This window comes from Jaculus jaculus, chromosome 1 (assembly GCF_020740685.1).
Source record: "Jaculus jaculus isolate mJacJac1 chromosome 1, mJacJac1.mat.Y.cur, whole genome shotgun sequence".
Classification (NCBI taxonomy): Eukaryota; Metazoa; Chordata; class Mammalia; order Rodentia; family Dipodidae; genus Jaculus; species Jaculus jaculus.
Genome location: NC_059102.1, coordinates 42,379,182 through 42,397,317, shown reverse-complemented (window position 1 = coordinate 42,397,317; position 18,136 = coordinate 42,379,182). Strand labels below are relative to the sequence as shown.

At 41.1% G+C, this 18,136-nt stretch overlaps 1 protein-coding gene across 5 annotated transcripts in view; it reads right to left on the bottom strand.

The window, feature by feature from the left end:
* Myof (myoferlin) overlaps positions 1-18,136 on the bottom strand; it is a 169,608-nt gene that overhangs the window by 93,085 nt on the left and 58,387 nt on the right. For 3 of the 5 annotated variants that reach the window (XM_045147019.1, XM_045147038.1, XM_045147046.1), the window contains exons 9-19: positions 15,878-15,940; positions 15,748-15,798; positions 14,498-14,528; positions 13,426-13,541; positions 12,228-12,354; positions 10,115-10,218; positions 7,400-7,468; positions 7,260-7,303; positions 5,639-5,721; positions 3,284-3,322; positions 927-1,051 (exon numbers count right to left, since the gene is read on the bottom strand). In XM_045147019.1, the coding sequence (XP_045002954.1) occupies positions 927-1,051; positions 3,284-3,322; positions 5,639-5,721; positions 7,260-7,303; positions 7,400-7,468; positions 10,115-10,218; positions 12,228-12,354; positions 13,426-13,541; positions 14,498-14,528; positions 15,748-15,798; positions 15,878-15,940 (852 nt within the window). The remainder of the gene's footprint in view (positions 1-926; positions 1,052-3,283; positions 3,323-5,638; positions 5,722-7,259; positions 7,304-7,399; positions 7,469-10,114; positions 10,219-12,227; positions 12,355-13,425; positions 13,542-14,497; positions 14,529-15,747; positions 15,799-15,877; positions 15,941-18,136) is intronic. The other 2 variants (XM_045147029.1, XM_045147053.1) reach the window with 1 other exon arrangement.

The window sequence follows — 18,136 nt, the reverse complement described above, 5'->3', positions numbered from 1 at the left end:
TATTCTAGAGAGGAACAGAGGGCTTCCAATTTCAAAGTTGTCTTCTACCTTTTCCTTCCCAGGGCTTTTCCTCTCTAGCTGGGGCCCATTCTTGAACCTTGAGAAGTAACTAAAAGGCATTTAATTTCTACTGTAAAAGGAGAATTTTCCATCTCTGAGCTCCCGTTGTAGTGGCTTGGATCAGATGACCCCCCATAAACGCATGTGTTTTGGATGCTTGGTTCGCAGTTGAAGACAATTTGAGAGGTGGAGACTTGCTGGAAGAGGAGTGTTGTTGAGGGAGGGCTTAAGGTATCATAGCCAGCTCCCCCTCACCACAGCATGGCTCCCTCTCTCGCTGCTGTTTTCCACACTGTGAAAGAAGTGACGTCCAGCCTTTGCTTATGCCATGCTTTCACCAACCATCATGAAACTTCTCCTTGAGACCGTAAGACAAATTAAAAACTTCCCACCCATCAGCTGCTTTTGGTCAGGTTCTTTATCCCAGTAATGAGAAGGTGACTACAACACCCATATTCTCATTTATGAAATGAAAGCTTGGATTAGCTCAGCGATAGCAGTGTTTCCACAACCATGTCACTGCTAATGGTTTGTAAATTCCTGGAACATGGCATTGAAAAGAATACCAAGCAGCACAGAGACTTCCTAGGAAAGAAAGCCAGTAGTGACTTCTGATGCTGCCCACTGTGTAAAAGCATGTGATGTGCGCCATTTGCCACCATTAAGTCAGTTCATTTCCAGGAGGATCTGTTCCCACTCCTGCACTGAGGTGTGCAAGACTCCTTTCCTTCAATACTTGATCAGCTGTATGGTGGGCCTGCGTCAGAGGCAGGGGAATGTGGGTGCCACCTAAATATGATCATCATTTATTACTATTATAAGAAGGAATCTCATTAATGCACATTAGTAACAACTGTGAAACTGACCTTGCCAGTGTTTAGCTCATCATAGGGGTCTGGAAATCCTGTATACTCTCTGAGGCTCCCATAAAGGTTCAGATAACAAGGTCCAAATGTTGGGACAAAGCCCACCTCTGTTTCTCCTGTATTTGCTGAGATAAATGTCATTATGAGATATTAGGCTTTTAACATTTAATCTATGGAAATAAATATTAGCTATTAGTCAGTTAGGTGAGACTAAGTTTTTCTTTCATTTTGTGAGTTAGTTATATTAATGAAAATTATCTATTTTATTATTGCTCTAAATATTAAATGAAATATTTCATGGTAGATCAAATAAATTTATTCTTACAAAAGATAATACTACATAACTGAAAGAATAATAAGACTTTTAAGTTGATCTTCACATTTTTTGCAAGTTTATAATTGACATTTTATGGCAATTGCTGCAAAAGACTATGTTGTCATTTAAATGATGCATCAAATTAACTTTATTTGTTCTGAAAGGATGTCATTTAACTTCAAGTACTAGGGCCAATGCTATTAAAAATAAATTTTGAAAAATGTAACATTGAAATATGTGCCTCTAGTTATAATACCATATGATATTTCAGAAGTGATATAAAGAGTATCATACTTTCTCTCTCTGACAATCATTTGATGAATTCTGTTTCTGCTAGTACATTCAATAATATCACTCCCTAGTAAAGGATGCTGAGAGGAATTCAATCAAGAAGAAAGGATGGTGGTATAGAAATATAAGAGCTGTCTCAATAGTCTGAAGGCAGAAGGCGGGCTAAATTTATCTCCAAAAAGCAGAGTTGGGACCATTATTGGAGGACTCATGGAGGCCTATTTTGATTTATTCAATATAGGGAAGAATTTTCTATGACTTAAAGATGTTAAACAATGGACAGACTGCATTCAGGATGTTGTCGAGATAATTCCTACTATGGGTGAGGTTGACCAGATAACTTTTATGACTCTTTCCAACATTAATCTTAAGTGAATGGTGAAAGATCTGTATGGAGCAGCAGGTGAGCAAAATGACCACAACAGACAGTTGGCTTAATCAGAAAGACATGAAATCCACAGTCATTTCCATTTTGTGATGCCCCCTGCATGTCTAAGTGGGGGTATGTACCTTTAAAAGGAAGTAGAAACTATGCATACTGTAATCAGCTAGCTAACCAGAAACTTCAGAGAAGAGAAGCAAAGGAAAAGAAATGTTTAATAAGATGTAGAAAAGTAACACATGACAGCCTAAAGGTAACACTTCGAACAGTGGGGTTCAACTTTTCACAACTATCAGAAATTGCTTGTAAACTCCACATGGAGACCAATGGTTTTCCCAGCAAAGGTTTCTGTGAATCATCTGGCATCTTCCAGACAAATGAGTAAAAGTAATGAATGTTTATTATATTTAAACAGATAAGCTGGCTGGGCTTCACCCTCTCTGCAAAGTGATGATTAGTAAGTAGAATTTAAGCTTCTTTCCTTGGGCTAAGATATGTTGGTGTGGGGCAAGGCCATTTGGGTATGAATAAGAGATTAAAACAGAGATTCTTAGGTAAAGAAAAAAGTAACTTAAAAGTTGAGTTTTAAACCAGGCGTGGTGGCGCACCCCTTTAATCCCAGCACTCAGGAGGCAGAGGTAGGAGGATTGCCATGAGTTCAAGGCCACCCTGAGAATACATAGTGAATTCCAGGTCAGCCTAAGCTAAAGTGAGACCCTACCTTGAAAAAAAAAAAAAAAAGTTGAGTTTTAGAATGTTCTTGTGGACTGAGGAGATGGGTCAGTGGTTAAAGCTACTTGCTAAAATGATCGTGTTAAGATGAGGGCTAACGCCGTTTCATCTCCAAATCTCAGACCCCTCATCTATTGGGCGAACAGCAACATCTGCCTTAGAATTGTGATGGTCAAGATTGAGCAAACTTGCAAAAAATGGCTGGTCCTATAAAACAAAGTACATATTGTGATGTCCTCATATCTGGGAGGTAACGTCAGCATAAAAAGAGGAAATGTTCATGTGTTGCAACCTAGCGATCCACATTGGAAATGGGGGAAAGGTACTTGACACATATCAAAACCAATGGCTGAGTGCTCCACAGCTCTACCTACAGAGGACAAATGACAAAAATATGAAGCTAATGGGATGGTGTGCACTAGGTGAAGCGAGGAGAGGTCATGGCACAAAGCAAATTTGTTTTCAGCTTAGCCATGCAGGACAACCACACAATACTCATGAAACATTCTTACACTAGCAAAACTGTATTTGAGGTAGCAAGATGGCAGGAGAAAGGTTCTAAAGGCAATCAATGAATATCTTCTTAGTAAGGTGACAGGAAGCTTAGCGCAGACAGCAAAATTACAAAGCATGAACCTGTATATGATGCAGCCCCAGCTCCCGAAGATGAGAAATCTATGTAGTGAAAATATGATTGGTTAAAAACAAAAAACAAGAGAAACATGGACATTATAAAACACACACTGCAAAGTTAATCAAATTCCCTGCAAGGGAAGTAGCTTAGCAACACCAGAAAAATCCCAAATTCACACCCAAACCACAGGACCCTTTTATAATTCATACCAGTCTTAGAAGTTAAATGCAAAACGACTCAAAGCTCTATGACAGCTGGCAGATCCAACACGCATGAAGAACCAAGACCCGCCAGCTGCCGGGAACCAGGCATTTGAGAAGAGCTGGCTTCCTACAGCCATCGGAGGCAGGTAAAGTTACCAACATGACATGCATGCTTTTAATAAAACATTCATTTGTCTTATGGCTGACTTAGCTGGGACAAAAGCCAAGTTAATTTAGTTAAAATCCAAGTTAATTCAGTCTGTGGCTATGCAAGCAGACACCTGTAATTAGCCCTGCCGCATGTGATTCAAAGCATGTTTTTTTTGTCTTTGGGGGCAGTGACAGCTCTTTGCTATTTTGAGAGCCTGTATCAGACCGCCTGAAGGACCTGCAGTGACATAGGATGGCTGAGATAAGTACAGAAACTGCTAGATTCTGCTTTTGTTCTGATGTTACCATCCCACCTCTGAGTCAAATACTTTTACTAGTGTTTCTTGAATAATTACCATCAGATATAATTTAGTGACTTCCCCTACTAATAAATGGATTTAAGTTGCTTTAACCCTCCCCATGTCTAGTTAGCATTTAAAAAGTTTTTCCTGTTGGTTCTCTTTTATCAGTAGTGGCTATACCTGTATTGATCACTGAACAGGAAGAGGCTCTAAGTACCCACCTACCGCCACCTCACTCCCTAGGCTATTTCCACTTCTTACATTTTTACATGTTACATGGGTGATGGCATTTGTACTCTGTTCAGAGTTCAGGCTATGGGTTTAATAAAAACTAAGAAACTAGATGATGATTACATTATAGAAATCTGTTTTCTGCAGAGACCAGAATGTGAGTCCAGAAACTTCCTTTGGTGTAGCTCCAGTATCTTATCCCCATGCCACTCAAAACATAACATCCAGGTGAAATATCTTTCTTAATGTATATCATTCTTAAAATAATGCCACACATGGCTTTATGTTTGCGCCACATATTTTTGCTCATCTTTTTATTTTTTCTTAAGATTTAAAGTGCCCTTCTTTTAAGGTTCTTGATCTAGGAAATTAGTATAGTTATTTAGACACACTTCTGGTGTTTTCTGGGGTCTTAATTCTTACCATTGCTTAGATTAATGCTATGTTAAAGACACATATAATGAATGTCTTCTCATAAAATGAGAATAACAGGAAATGAGTTTCTCAAGAAAAAAATTTGTTCCAACTTCCCTCACTCTTCTCAACATGTTCAATATTTAAGAATTTTTGTTTTGATGACAAAAACAAGCTGCTGGTATTAATGTGTTCATATCATTTTTCTCTCATCTCCTTTATGTCTTTCCTTCATTATTTACTACACTTCCTAGCATAGGTACCAAACCATAACAGCAGGTGCATGTAGGTAGTTCTCAAGCATGGAAAACAACGTGAAGAAAAATGGATTGATTGTCCTGTCTGTCTCAGGGAGCACAAAATGAACATTATCTCAGGGAGCAATGAATACACAGCTCATTGGCCTCTGGCCTTGTTTCTACCAAAGCAAACTGCTGAGGAGCAATACTACCTGATATTTTGGTGGACTTGTATGAATGTCACTCTACAAAATAAAGTGTTGGTACCCTGTTGATAATCAAGTTATAAAACAGCTATGGGATAGGAGCAAGACAGCTATAGCCTTCAAACTGTCAATTCCTTTCACTGTGGATTATTCTGCTATCATCACTAGCATGGTTTACTAGGTTTATCACATTTGACCACCCTCCCCCTTCCTTCTTTCTTCCTGCTCTTCCTCCTTCCCTTCCTCCCTTCTCTCTCTTTCTCTCTCTTTCTCTCCCTTTTGTAGTACTGGGGATTGAGCCCACGGCCTTACATTTGCTACACAAAAACTCCATCACTGAAAAATATCTGCAGCCCTATTGTTTATTCTTTTTTTGAGACAGAGTCTTGCTAAATTGCCCAGCTGGCTAGAAACTCTCTCTGTAGCCCAGCCCAGGCAGGCCTTGAACTCGTGATCCTCCTATTACATACTGAGTATTACATAACTGTATCGTTGGGCCTGGCTACATTTGCCTTTTAAGAAACCAAACCTATTGCCTGGTGGCTCCCCTTGTCCATTTATTATCTAGAAGCTTTGTATCCTCTCTTATTCCAGATCTTCTCAGTGACTTACCTTCTACTTCCCCACCAGAAGCAGCAATTTTAGAAAGGTATAAGTATGTTGTTCCAACTACATCATTTTTGGTAAGACGATCCCTGTGTAAAAGAAGAGGTTAAGGCTTCTGCCTGTGACGGTATCTCTTTGTTCAATGATAAAAAGGAATTAGAAAATACCCCAGGACTCAGAAATCATTCTATTAGTAGTATGTCTTGTGCTTTACTGTATGTAAGGATTAGAAAAAAACTTCCCACCCTCAGTTCCTCTCCAGCCTCAACTTACTATGCCTGGGTTCAAGTGCAGGAGCGTACATTACAACAAGTATATCGCAACCCATTCTAGTGCAGATGGTCCCACACTCTTTAGTTGGTCTAGTGGGACAACTCATTCTGCTGTTTATAAAACTGAGATTTCACAGCAAAGTCAGAGATTTCCATATGCCACACTTAGTAGCACTGCATAAAGTGAACTAATTAATTATAAGAATGTAACATTGTGAGGGTTGGAGAGATGGCTTAGTGGTTGGACCCACCTAGGCCAGATGCACAAGGTAGCATATACATCTGGAATTCATTTTCAGTGGCTGGAAGCCCTGGTGTGCCCATTCTCTCCACCCCCCCTTTCTCTCTGTCTCTCTCAAATAAATAAAAATAAAACAAAAATTAAAAAAAAAAAACAAAGAAAGACACCACAGAGATCTTCAATGTGGAGAACACATTTAAAAAAGAATGTTACATTATGTGCATGATGTAATAACATTATATAAGATAGTTTCTTACATCTTAATGAACTCTTCTAATGGATTAACCAGCTTAACAAAGACAATGGTCTATATGTCATGAACCATCCTAGGGATAAAACTCCCATTCTAATTCAATTAAAATACTTAATGAGCACCTACTATGAAGAAGATGCTGTTTATGTGAGTATTGCTACTTGGCAAAAATGTAAACTTTGCCTATATTATGGGGGAAATTGGCTAATGTTCACTATAAATAAAAACACTGGGCTGGAGAGATGGCTTAGAGGTTAAGGCGCTTGCCTGGGAGGACTAAGGACCCATGCTCTGCTCTCCAGATCCCAAGATTGCCAAATGCACAAAAGTGAGGCAAGTGCAAGGTTGCACATGCCCACTAGGTGGTGCAAGTGTCTGGAGTTTGATTGCAGTGGCTGAGGCCCTGGCGCACCAACTCTCTCTTTCCCCCTGTGTCTCCCTCTCTCACTCTAAAAAAAAAAAAAAATTAAAAACATTAAAAAAAACACAAGACCCACCAGATGTCCTTCTGTGGGCATTCCACACCTATGAGCCTCACCCAGGAAATGGTCTCAGGCTGAGTGCTGGGTTTAATGGTGTATGCCACTACACCAATTCTTGATTTGTTATCTTTAGGTAATTTGCTCCTTTATTCTGTTTGTGAACAATTAGACCAAGAAAACAAGAGCTTTCCTGCAAAGCTTTTATTATTATTATTATTATTGTTATTGCTGTTTTTAATCATCTTTTAAAAGAAAGGAGCAATTTTCTTGTAGAAAAAACACAAATATACTGAAAAGTAGAGCCAGACCATCTAAAGTAATGCCTATGATATCCGAACATATAATGCTTTAGTACTGATTCAGATGCATTTCAACTCACCAGTCAAATACTGTGAGTTTTATTTTTTCACACATTGAGGGAAACTGTTAAAATAGAGCAGAAAGAAAAAGAAATTATTTCTCCATTTATTCACTAGTAAGGTAAGCGGTCTTAATTTTTCTAAAAGAAAAAAGTCAAACCTTGATCTGAAGATTGACAACTTGATTCCACTCAGGATTTGCATTTTTCTCAATTATATTTGTGCAGACCTGAAAATCACCAAAGCAAAATTGTGATATTCAAGTTTCTAATTTTTGCAAGTTTCTAATATATGCATAATGAATTTTTACACCAGTTGTTTATTTATTAGCTGTAGACATTGCAATCTGGCTAAAGTCATTCCTTCCTCCTTTTCTTTCTTCTGTTCCTTTGTTCTTCTCTCTTCTCCTCTTCTCCTGTGCTGGGAACTGAACCAGAGCCTGTCCATGCAAAGCATGCATTCTACCACTGAGCTACATCCACACATATCAGGACCCCAGGCCTTTTCTGATAATGATCTGCTAAAAATATTACATGAGTTTAATATTGATCTTCCCTCCCTATTTACCAAAATATTGTTCTTCAAATATACTTTATTTATTTGAGTGAGACAAAGAGGGAAAGAGAGAGAGGGAGAGAGAAAGAATGGGTGTACCAGGGCCTCCAGCCACTGTATACAAACTCCAGATACATGCGGCCCCTTGTACATCTGGCTTACATGGGTCCTGGAGAATTGAACTGGGATCCTTTTGGCTTTGCAGGCAACTGCCTTAACCACTAAGCCATCTCTCCAGCCCAAAAATATTGGTTTTGTGTGTGTGTCCATTACTAGTTTTCAGTTGTCAGACAGCTAGCATTATTAGATTAATGTAACAAAAGCTGAGATTCACTGAGCATTTCTAACTCTTACAGCAGTTCCTTTTTCATCAAGGAAAAAAAAGTCACTGAGTACTTATTATACACTGATAGACATCTCATGTACAATTCGATCTTTTTCTATCCTGTGTAGCATACTACTTCCTCCCAGTTAGGGTGTTTCCATCTCCTTTGACTTAGCTGTTGGGCTTATCCAGTGAATACAACATTCCTCCCCCTCCTGCCCCCTATCCAGCCCATTAGAGAATCCTGACACTTGTTTCTATATGCAGATCCCTGAAAAGTTTCTTCCTGGGACATCTGCAATTGGTTCCTATGTGAATCCCCACTTCCTCCCTTGCCTTCTGACTTTTCCATCACTACTATGAGCCCTCAAAGTACATGTAGGATGGAGTCTAGATCCTTCTCACAGAGTGCTACCCATCCCACCCTCTATCCAACCTCGTGTCTCAGCTTCCCTCTGTCTTGCTTCTCTCCAGTCAAGCAGACACTCATTCACTGCAAGCATGCTTCGTCCTTGGCCCCTTCCCCTGCTCTTCTCTCTGTCTAGAAGCCCCTGCTTTCCAGATCTCTTCATATCCAGACCTCAGCACATGTCACTTCTTCCCAGGTGTTTCACTTGACAACCTCACTAAACATTCACTTCTCGCTACCTGCGTGTTTTTCTGTATAGTTCTAAACACAGAAATTATTTAATTATTTGTTCATTGACTATGATATAGCTTTAATGTTCCCCCAAAGTCCATGACTTTGACACATAGTATCTAAATTCTCATGCTAACATTTGGAGGCGAGACCTTTGGAAGGAAATTAATAATGAGGTAAGCACACACATGTTTTTATTAGGAGAGGAATAGAGAGAGCTGAGCTGGCATGCTTGCTCTGTCTTGCCATGTGATCCCTATGCCATGGCATGATGCAGCAAGAAGGCTTATGCCAGATGCCAAGTAGATGTCATGTGTGTGATGCTCTTGGGCTTTTCCAGAACCTTGAGCCAAGTAGACATCTGTTCTTTACAATCGAGTATTTTGTTACCATAACCTAAAACAGACTAAAACAGTCTGTCTTCTAGGCTGTGTGAGAACTGTGGCTGTCCATGTTCTCATTTCTGCATCCCCAGAACGTGAGATGGGATCTGGTGCTTAGAAGACTCACAGTAATTACTTTTCAAATTAATTAACCATCTCAAAATTCCTATGAGGTTATTATTGCTCACATCTCTAGTTCAGGCAAATGACACTGTGAGGTTAGGCAGTGTGTCTGGCTGTGGAGTGCTGTGAAGTCTGACTTTAAATCAGACTTCATAATGCCCTGGGGCTCTCTCCTACAATACTCACCATGACACTCGTAGTACATAACACCCATTCACATATGTGTGGTTCCTTAAATCTTCGTTTATTTGTTCACAGCACAGATACCAGATGCTGGTTCTTTCTGCCTATCCAAAGCACCTTGCTTTTCTATGGAACAAAAGTCCCTCTCATCTTTGACCATCTCTGTGATGGGTCCAGGTCTCATCCATATCGAGAGTCTCTCGGGCTCTTTCTGTCTTTCTCCAGGAGACTGACGGGGCATCCCTGGCCTACTCTTCAGTCTGAGCTACTTGCTGGGGTGTGACAGGTAAGAAATGTGACAGGATGGAGGGCTGGGAGTTGGGAGACTACATTCTACCTTTACTAGCAGTGGTTGTGGCTAGCTTGGGAGGTTAATATAATACTTGAACCTGGGAAATAACTTCAGCAATTCAGTGGTGGCTTTCACTATTCTAATCTTTAACAGACTGAATTTTCTAAGGTGAGTCTTGCATATTTTCCCCTTTAAAATAAAGCTGTAGAGAAGTTTGCTTAACTTAGATCCATATAATCTGTGTTCCCACAGAATGGCCCCCTCATTAGGAGGCTGTTTAATGAAAAAAAAATAGGAATTAATTCCAAGGAAAGCATTATGCTTTAAATATTTGTTCTAAGCAATGTTCTCGTTTAAACCCATCCCATACAAACCTTTTTTCCAGCAAAGGAAACTTCTACGAAAGGGTCCACCAGGTTTTTCTTATCTGCAGTACCACCAAATATTTCCTTCACCGTCTGGGAGAAGGCATCGTCCACTGGAAAGTAATACATCACACAGCAGAAATTTAACTCCACTCTCTTCAAAGAATGAAAATGCTGAGCAACATTTAAATTCCCCTTACATATGAAGATGGGTATCACGAGAATTGCTCTTTAGGGTGTGAGCACTAGTGACAAAAAGCCCTTTTGTCCTGCTTGAGAGAGATAAAGAATGTTTTCTCCTGCCAAAATCTAACACCAGGAGTGCCTTGAGAAATAAACTGGTCAATTTTTATGCTAAGAAATGACCATTTGTGGGAGAAGAAAGAAGGATTTAAGAAGTGCACTCAGTTGAGAAAGTGGCAATTCTCAAACTCAGATCTTGTTTCAATTTGGAAAACACACTTCAGGTCGAGAAGTTACAGACCCAGGGCTGAGCTAAGACAGTAAAACACCTGGAATCATGCAGACCTGACTTCAAGCCTTACTATCCACATGAATACTCCGTGGTGGTATATGCTTGTGATCCCAGCTCTGGAGAGGCAAAGACAGGAATCCAGGAACCTACTGACCAGCCAGTCTAGCCTAACTGGTGAACTCCAGGCCAATGAAAGACCTTGTCTCAAAAATGGATAATAGTGTTCCCGAGTAAGAATGACATGTGTGATTGTCCTCTGGCTTCTACAAGTACACACATACACACACACATTTAAAAATAAATTAAATGTTACAGGCCCAATCTGATATTTTAGAGAAATTCTAGAATACTCAACATAAGTAGCAGTTGTAACACCTCAACTCACTACAAATGTGGATGTCTCTGTTTAAACAAGCTCAAAGGTAAACAGAAATCAATTGAACAGGCCAATGTAGGAGGTCTAATGGGAAGCTTGATTCACTCTTTAGAAGATATTTCTGAGGGAAAGATAGTATTGGAAGCTTTCTAGGGTCTTTAAATATTTTTTTAATTTATTATTTATTTTGAGAGCGACAGACACAGAAAGAAAGACAGATAGAGGGAGAGAGAGAGAATGGGCGCGCCAGGGCTTCCAGCCTCTGCAAACGAACTCCAGATGTGTGTGCCCCCTTGTGCATCTGGCTAACGTGGGACCTGGGGAACCGAGCCTCGAACCGGGGTCCTTAGGCTTCACAGGCAAGCGCTTAACCACTAAGCCATCTCTCCAGCCCTTTCTAGGGTCTTTAAAAGGGGAGATGGGTCTCAGGAAAATGAGCAAATGCTAAAGAGAAGCATAGTCTGTCTGATGGATGCTGCCTCCTGGGAGCTGGAGGAAGGTCCTGTGTCCCCAAGTCCAGCAGGAAGCAGCCAGGCCAAAGGTTGAAGAAAGGATGCTGGGCCAACAGCAGTGACAGAAAATGGCTGGTCTGGTGCCTTCATGTGGAGTCACCCTAAGTCATTTACTTAAAAGTATCCAATTAGGGCTGGAGAGATGTCTTAGCCTAAGGACCCAGGTTGGATTCCCTAGTACCCACACAAGCCAGATGCATAAGGTGACACATGCATCTGGAGTTCGTTTGCCATGGCTAGAGGTCCTGGTGTGCCCCTTTTCTCTCAAATAAATAAATAAAATAGTTTATAAAAAGATTTAAAAATTATCAATTCTTTGCTAAACATAGCTCAGAATGCAATAGGGACTGACTTCTACTTATTAGGACTTGACTACCCTTTGCTCAATACCAAATGAATGTATAAGGTCATAAAATTTTCATTTCCATTGGGATAGATGAGGTTGAAATTGTTGAGTGCTCACCTCTGTCTAGCATTCTCTAGAAGAAGGAAACAGAACATGGGAGGGAGAAGGGACAGAGCAGAATGGGCCAAAGCAGATGCTGAAGAAGGAGCATGGATCAACAGCCAACTGGCTGCCCCAGGAACCCAGGCAGGAAGCTTTCTCTGGGGCCAGATGAATGCAAGCAAGTCCATGAAGGCCTTTCAGAAGGAAGACCTACATATGTAAGGAGCACCCGTCAGTATTCAGAGCATGACTTCACACTTCCCACCCCAGAGGTAACCAAAAGCCCTGTGCACAATGAAACTAGTACATACTTTGTGGGATGTCCTCAGCTCGGTAGATCTTCAGCAAGAAGGTCACCCACCGGAGGGCAATGCCAGCTGGGAGCAACAAATTGCTCTCCACATCATCACTGTCATTGTCACGATCTCGTTTCTCTGGCTATTGGGAACACATGGATAAATGACACACACAGAGAAGCAGCACTTCTGACAAGCCAAAGTAATGCTTCCAAAATGAAACCAAGACCTGTTGCCATTGGGATTTGCAGTGTCTTGTCTGGGGCTTAGGGTTCTGCTATCAATTTTCCTTCAATCTCAAAACCTCTACATAATCAATACTTATTATATGTTTCTATGTCTATGAGCACCAAACAGTAAAGAGTAAAGGGTGTATATTCCTGGTGTTCTTCCAGTTTCTCTCTGCCACCTTTTACTCTCTAGTTTGTGGATTTTTTGGGTCGGAGTGACTGAAGGTTCCAGGAAGCCATGTGCACACAATGTAATCCGTCTTTCTAGTGATGCAAAGACAGGCAAACATACACATCTTTCTTGAATTAATACTCATAGCTGGGTATTAATTCAAGGGATCACACACACCTGTAACTCTAGCACTTGGAAGATACAGGCAAGAGAATCAGGAGCTCAAGATCATTCTCAGCTACATAACTAGTTAGAAAGGGAAAAATACTCACAAATTAGCAGAGACATCACACCAAGAAGGAATTGGAGCTACAGTGATAACCCATGCTCAGCTTTTCAAAACGGGACGATTGGTGAAGGTGACTGGAAGCTGTGCTTAGTCTCACAGCTAATGATACTTCTGTGGTGGCTTTAATTTTAAGTGTCCCCTTAGTCTCAAATCTTAGTGATTAAGCTTCCTACTTAGTTCCCAGCTGGTGGAGCCCCTGGGAGGCAGAGCCTTGCTGGAGGAGGTGTACTGTTGGGGGTGGACCTTGGGGTTATTTTTCCAGCCCTACTGGGTGTGGAGAGCTGGCTCACTCTCATGACTGCCTTACTTCTTTGGTGGGGCTGTGAACTCCAGCCACTGGCTCTACCATGATGAAACTTCCTCTAGAACCTGTAAGCTGAAATAAATCCTTTCCTCCCAAAAGTTGCTTCTGGTTGTGTGGGTTTTGTCCCAGCAATGACAAGTAACTCCTACACCCTCCATGCTTAATTCTTGAGCATCATTTTTGTGAAAAGAGCAAAAGGTGAGAATTGAGGGACTCACAGGAGGTTCGTCTCCAGTTCCCAGGACAAACATGCTGACTTTCATGTAACCTTTGGCACCTGAGCTGGCATCTTCTGGGTCATTGAGAAGAAGCCATTTCCTCATGACAGCATGACCTAACATAAAGGAACAAAAGGATGGTGACTGTCTAATGATGTGCCAGCAGATCTGTGATTTTTTATGCTTATAATATCATCAAGTAGCTGGGCATGGTGGCACACGCCTTTCACCCAGCACTGGGGAGGTAGAGGTAGGAGCATCACTGTGAGTTCAAGGCCGGCCTGGGACTACAGAGTGAGTTCCAGGTCAGTGCTAACATGAGCACTACCTTGAAGAAAAACAACTAAAATAACAACAAAGATCAGCAAGTATTCCCTGACCCAGTCAAATGCCCAGACGAGTCTGCATATTCCTATTCCTGTCCTGTGCTCCCTGCATCCTGGTCTCTATCCCCAAGTCCTAGAGTGATTCAAACACCATCTTCTGTTTACACATTTCCTAATTTGATAGTGATAAGATAACAGTATCCTCACAAACATAGAAGTTACTCATTTATGAATGTCAGGATTCAAAATTAGACATCTAGAGCTGGAGAGATGACTCAGTGGTTAAGGCACTTGCCTGCGAAACCTAAGGACCTGTGTTCTGCTCTCCAGATCCCATGTAAGCCAGACACACAAAGGTGAGGCAAGCACAAGGTCACACATGCCCACTAGGTGGTGCAAGTGTCTGGAGTTGAATTGCAGTGGCTGAGGCTCTGGTGACCAATTCTCTCTCTCTCTAAAAAAAATGTTGGTCATCTATTATTTATTCATTTCCATGGGAAGTATCCTGTCCCATGAAGAAAAAATTGTTTTCTATTCCTTCAATGGGCTTAGGAGGCATAGCTCTGTGGTAGAGCAAGTGCCTGGCACTTATGAGGATCTGTACTTGATCATCAGCATTGAAAAAAAAAAAAAACAATCTTCCTCTGATGCCTTGATCTCCAAGATTTTCTTGATCTTTAGAATTTTCTTCAGGATTAGAAGGAATGAGCATGGACCTTCAGGTTGATGAGGACAGCATTACTTACCAGGTTCATCATAAACAAATCCAACATCAATCTGGAAAAAATATTTAAGTACGTTAATGGATTTTAAGAATCAGTAGAGTGACTTTAAAGATAACTTTATATTTAGATGGATATAATGCTCTTGCTCTTAAATTTCCATTTTTAAATTTTCCAAACTTAGTTTGTGCCTTGTCTGTGACACACTGATCGTCCACGTGATAGGACTGGAAGAGACCACGACAGCAAGGTGACTATGATGCCCTAGTCGTAGCATTGAAAGTGGTAGGGAAACTGGGACCATTGATCACCTTTCAAAGATTCACCAGGCCCAGTGCCCTCCCCACCGCTCCTCCTCCAACCAGTGCTCATGCTGGCATTGCTATAGCCACTGATGGGCACCTCAGGGTGTCAAATTCTGTGCTGGGTTCCTTACACACAGTCTTCAGAGCGATGACCCCATTATACAGGTGAAGAAACTAAGGATCAGAGGGGTTAAGTGAGTTTACCTACAATGCAAGGCTTGCTGGTGGCAGACAGGATATGACCACAGGTCTGTGAGATTCAGATCATCCTATAGAACTTCCAGTGATGTGAGTTTCTTCCTTTAAGAGGCAGACCATTCCCTGAGAAGCCAACCCAAAATCTTCCATTTTAATTCTATTAAGAATCATTTGGGCCAGGTGTGGTGGCACACGCCTTATTTAATCCAGGAACTCAGGAGGCAGAGGTGGGAGGATCTCTATGAGTTCAAGGCCACCCTGAGATTACGTAATGAATTCCAGGTTAGCCTGGGCCAGAGTGAGACCCTGCCTTAGAAAACCTAAATAAAAAAGAATCACTGGGAAAAACACACACAGCTTCTCTTGACTGATTTCATTTTTTTTTTCTCACTGTAGACATAGAACTGGTTTTGCAGATGGAGCTCTGGGGCCACTGGTAAATGGAGTGGATGGAAACTTTTTGCCAAAACCAAGGAAGCCTTGTGTAGCAATGACTTCACTTCCAGCCACAGATGGAAAGATGGCAAGGGTACTGATGTGCCAGCCTCAAAGTGGTATGCTTTGTGATACAGTTAGTGATATGCTTTGGAGGCAGACAAGATGAAGGCAGATTTCAACAAAAATCATAGTGGGTTTTCAGTCCCTTATAAAATCACTAGGATGTCAGCAAGACAATGTGTACTCTGAAACCTGGCCATGGACCTGATTCCCTACTGTGAAAGTTCTCATCATTATGTAGTAGAATAAAGCAGTCAGTCTGTAGTAACCCACCTTAAATTCCCCTAGCAGACAATCTGCCCGCAAGGAATGGGAATTGTAAACCTGGAAGAAAGGAGAAGCGTGAGCGTGTTGCCTTTGTCCTGGGCTCCGTGGGCAGCTCCCTCCCACCCCAGCTCCTTACCCGGATGCTGATGATTTCATCCATCAGTTCTGAAGGGGTGATGTGCACATTGTAGAAAAACAACTGTCAAAATAATGGAGAACATGGCCCAAATAAGTTACAGATTCGGGCTTGGTGTGATCTGATGCTACAATGCTGAAGGCTTATCTAAGAAGAAGAAACCACACCCGGAACCAGGCTTGGCCATGCAAACACACTGCAGAGCCACAGAAAGAGCCTGGAGTTTTAGCTTCACATAAGCCCACTTGTGCATATCGGAAAAAAAGAAAGAAGTAGCAAATATAGCATTTAAGTGAAATTTTCCATTTGGCACTACATATTTATTAGTCAGGTGAAGTGAAGTTCTAGATTATTTCATGGTGTCACACTTACTAAAGTGAGTGCTTAGGGCTGGCATGACCTGAAGTACTCATTTTTATTTTTATTTAAATTTTTTATATATTTACAAGCAGAGACAGACAGACAGAGAGATGGGTGGGAGTATAGAAAATGGCATGTCAGAGCCTCTGGCCACTGGAAACAAACTCCAGACACATGCATCACTTTGTGCATCTGGCTTTATGTGGGTACTGGGGAAGCAAACCTGGGTCATTAGGCTTCATAGGCAAGTGCCTTAACTGCTAAGCCATTTCTCCAGCCTATAGTGACCCTAATTTAAGTTTTTGCAGCAAAATGTCTTTGAAAACTTTTTCCCTTAGGATAATTAATGCCTCGCCAGTCAATCTTCATCACATTTTAACTCACTGTAATAGTTACCTTTAAGAAAACTGACTCTTGACAGATTCATACTAGGAGGTTATAATATGCTGCCAACCCAATAAATGTTAGCCCTAAAAGAAAAAGATTTAGCCATAACACAGGAGGCTGACATAGGAAGATTGCAAAGCGAGCTTGGGCTATGTGCAAGACCTTGTCTCAAAAATAATAATAATAATAATAAATAAGGCTGGGGAGATGGCTCAGTGGTTAAAGGTACATGCTTGCACAGACTGTCAGCCAGGGTTCTAGACCCCAGTTCCCATGTAAAGCCAGACACAAAGTGGCATATGTGACTATAATCCCAATGCTCCTAGAGCAACAGGAAACAAAGCCAAGAGAATAAGATGCTCACAGGGCACACTCGTTTGTAGTGCCAAGAGACCCTTATTTTTGAAGAAGGTGGAGCAAAGACACCTTGAGATTGTTCTCTGATTTTCACACATGTGCCATAGCATGTGTGCACCCACACTTACACATACACACAAATACATAAAATGTAAATAAATCAATAAAATAAAAGATTTCTCTTTTATTCAGACAGCCATTTTCTCCAGCATCCTACTTAGAATGATTTTAAATCGACAGGATAGTTGAGAGAATACTAAGACAAAACACCACCAGAGCGTGTGGGTGCATGTTCGTGTGTGTATGTGTGTGTACACATGCTACAGCATGTGCCTAAGTCAGAGAACAGTCTCAGGGGTCAGTTTTCACCTTCAGCCTTGTTGAAGGCAGGGCGTTGCTGCTTCCTTTGGGTTAGCTGACCCTGGAGCTTCCCAGTGCTTCTCCGGTCTCTGCCTCCCTGCTTACTGTTGGTGGCACTGAGACGCCTGTCACCATACCCTGCTTTTAGATGAACTCGGGGGATCCAAACTCAGGTACTCATGTTTGCATAGCAAGTACTTTATCCACTAAACCATCTCCCCAGCCCCAAAACATCACCCTTACCTTTGTTTTCTTCGTCAACTTTTTGGAATGTTTGGTTTCTCTCTCTCTCTCTCTCTCTGTCTCTCTCTGTCTCTCTCTCTCTCTCTGTGTGGCTGACGCTGTCACTCTCAAGAAAAATGGATTTATTTGTAGTTTGCTCAAACTGAGGGTAGAAGAGGCCAGTAGCCTGTCTGTGGCCATCTTAGGATTTATAGAACACAGGCAATATCATTCTCAATTTTTAATTGGATTATTTGAAAGAAACTTCAATACATCATGACAGTCCAACCCTTCCAAGAGTGAGAAATATCTTCTTATATAATCACAATGTTGTTATCACATCCAAGAAAATGAACATCTACCATAGCCAATTTTCAGCTTTTGCTATGTATTGCAAAAAAAAAAAAAAAAAGTTATCTATCTTTTACAAAACCTAGGATCCACCTGAAGGTGAAACACACTCATCTGTCTGTTTCCTTAAGAAGCAATCTCTCACTGAACCTGTAGCTGCTTTTTTCTTTCTGTTTTCTTTTTTTTTGAATTTTTTTATTTTTTGGTCAACCAAGCTGACCA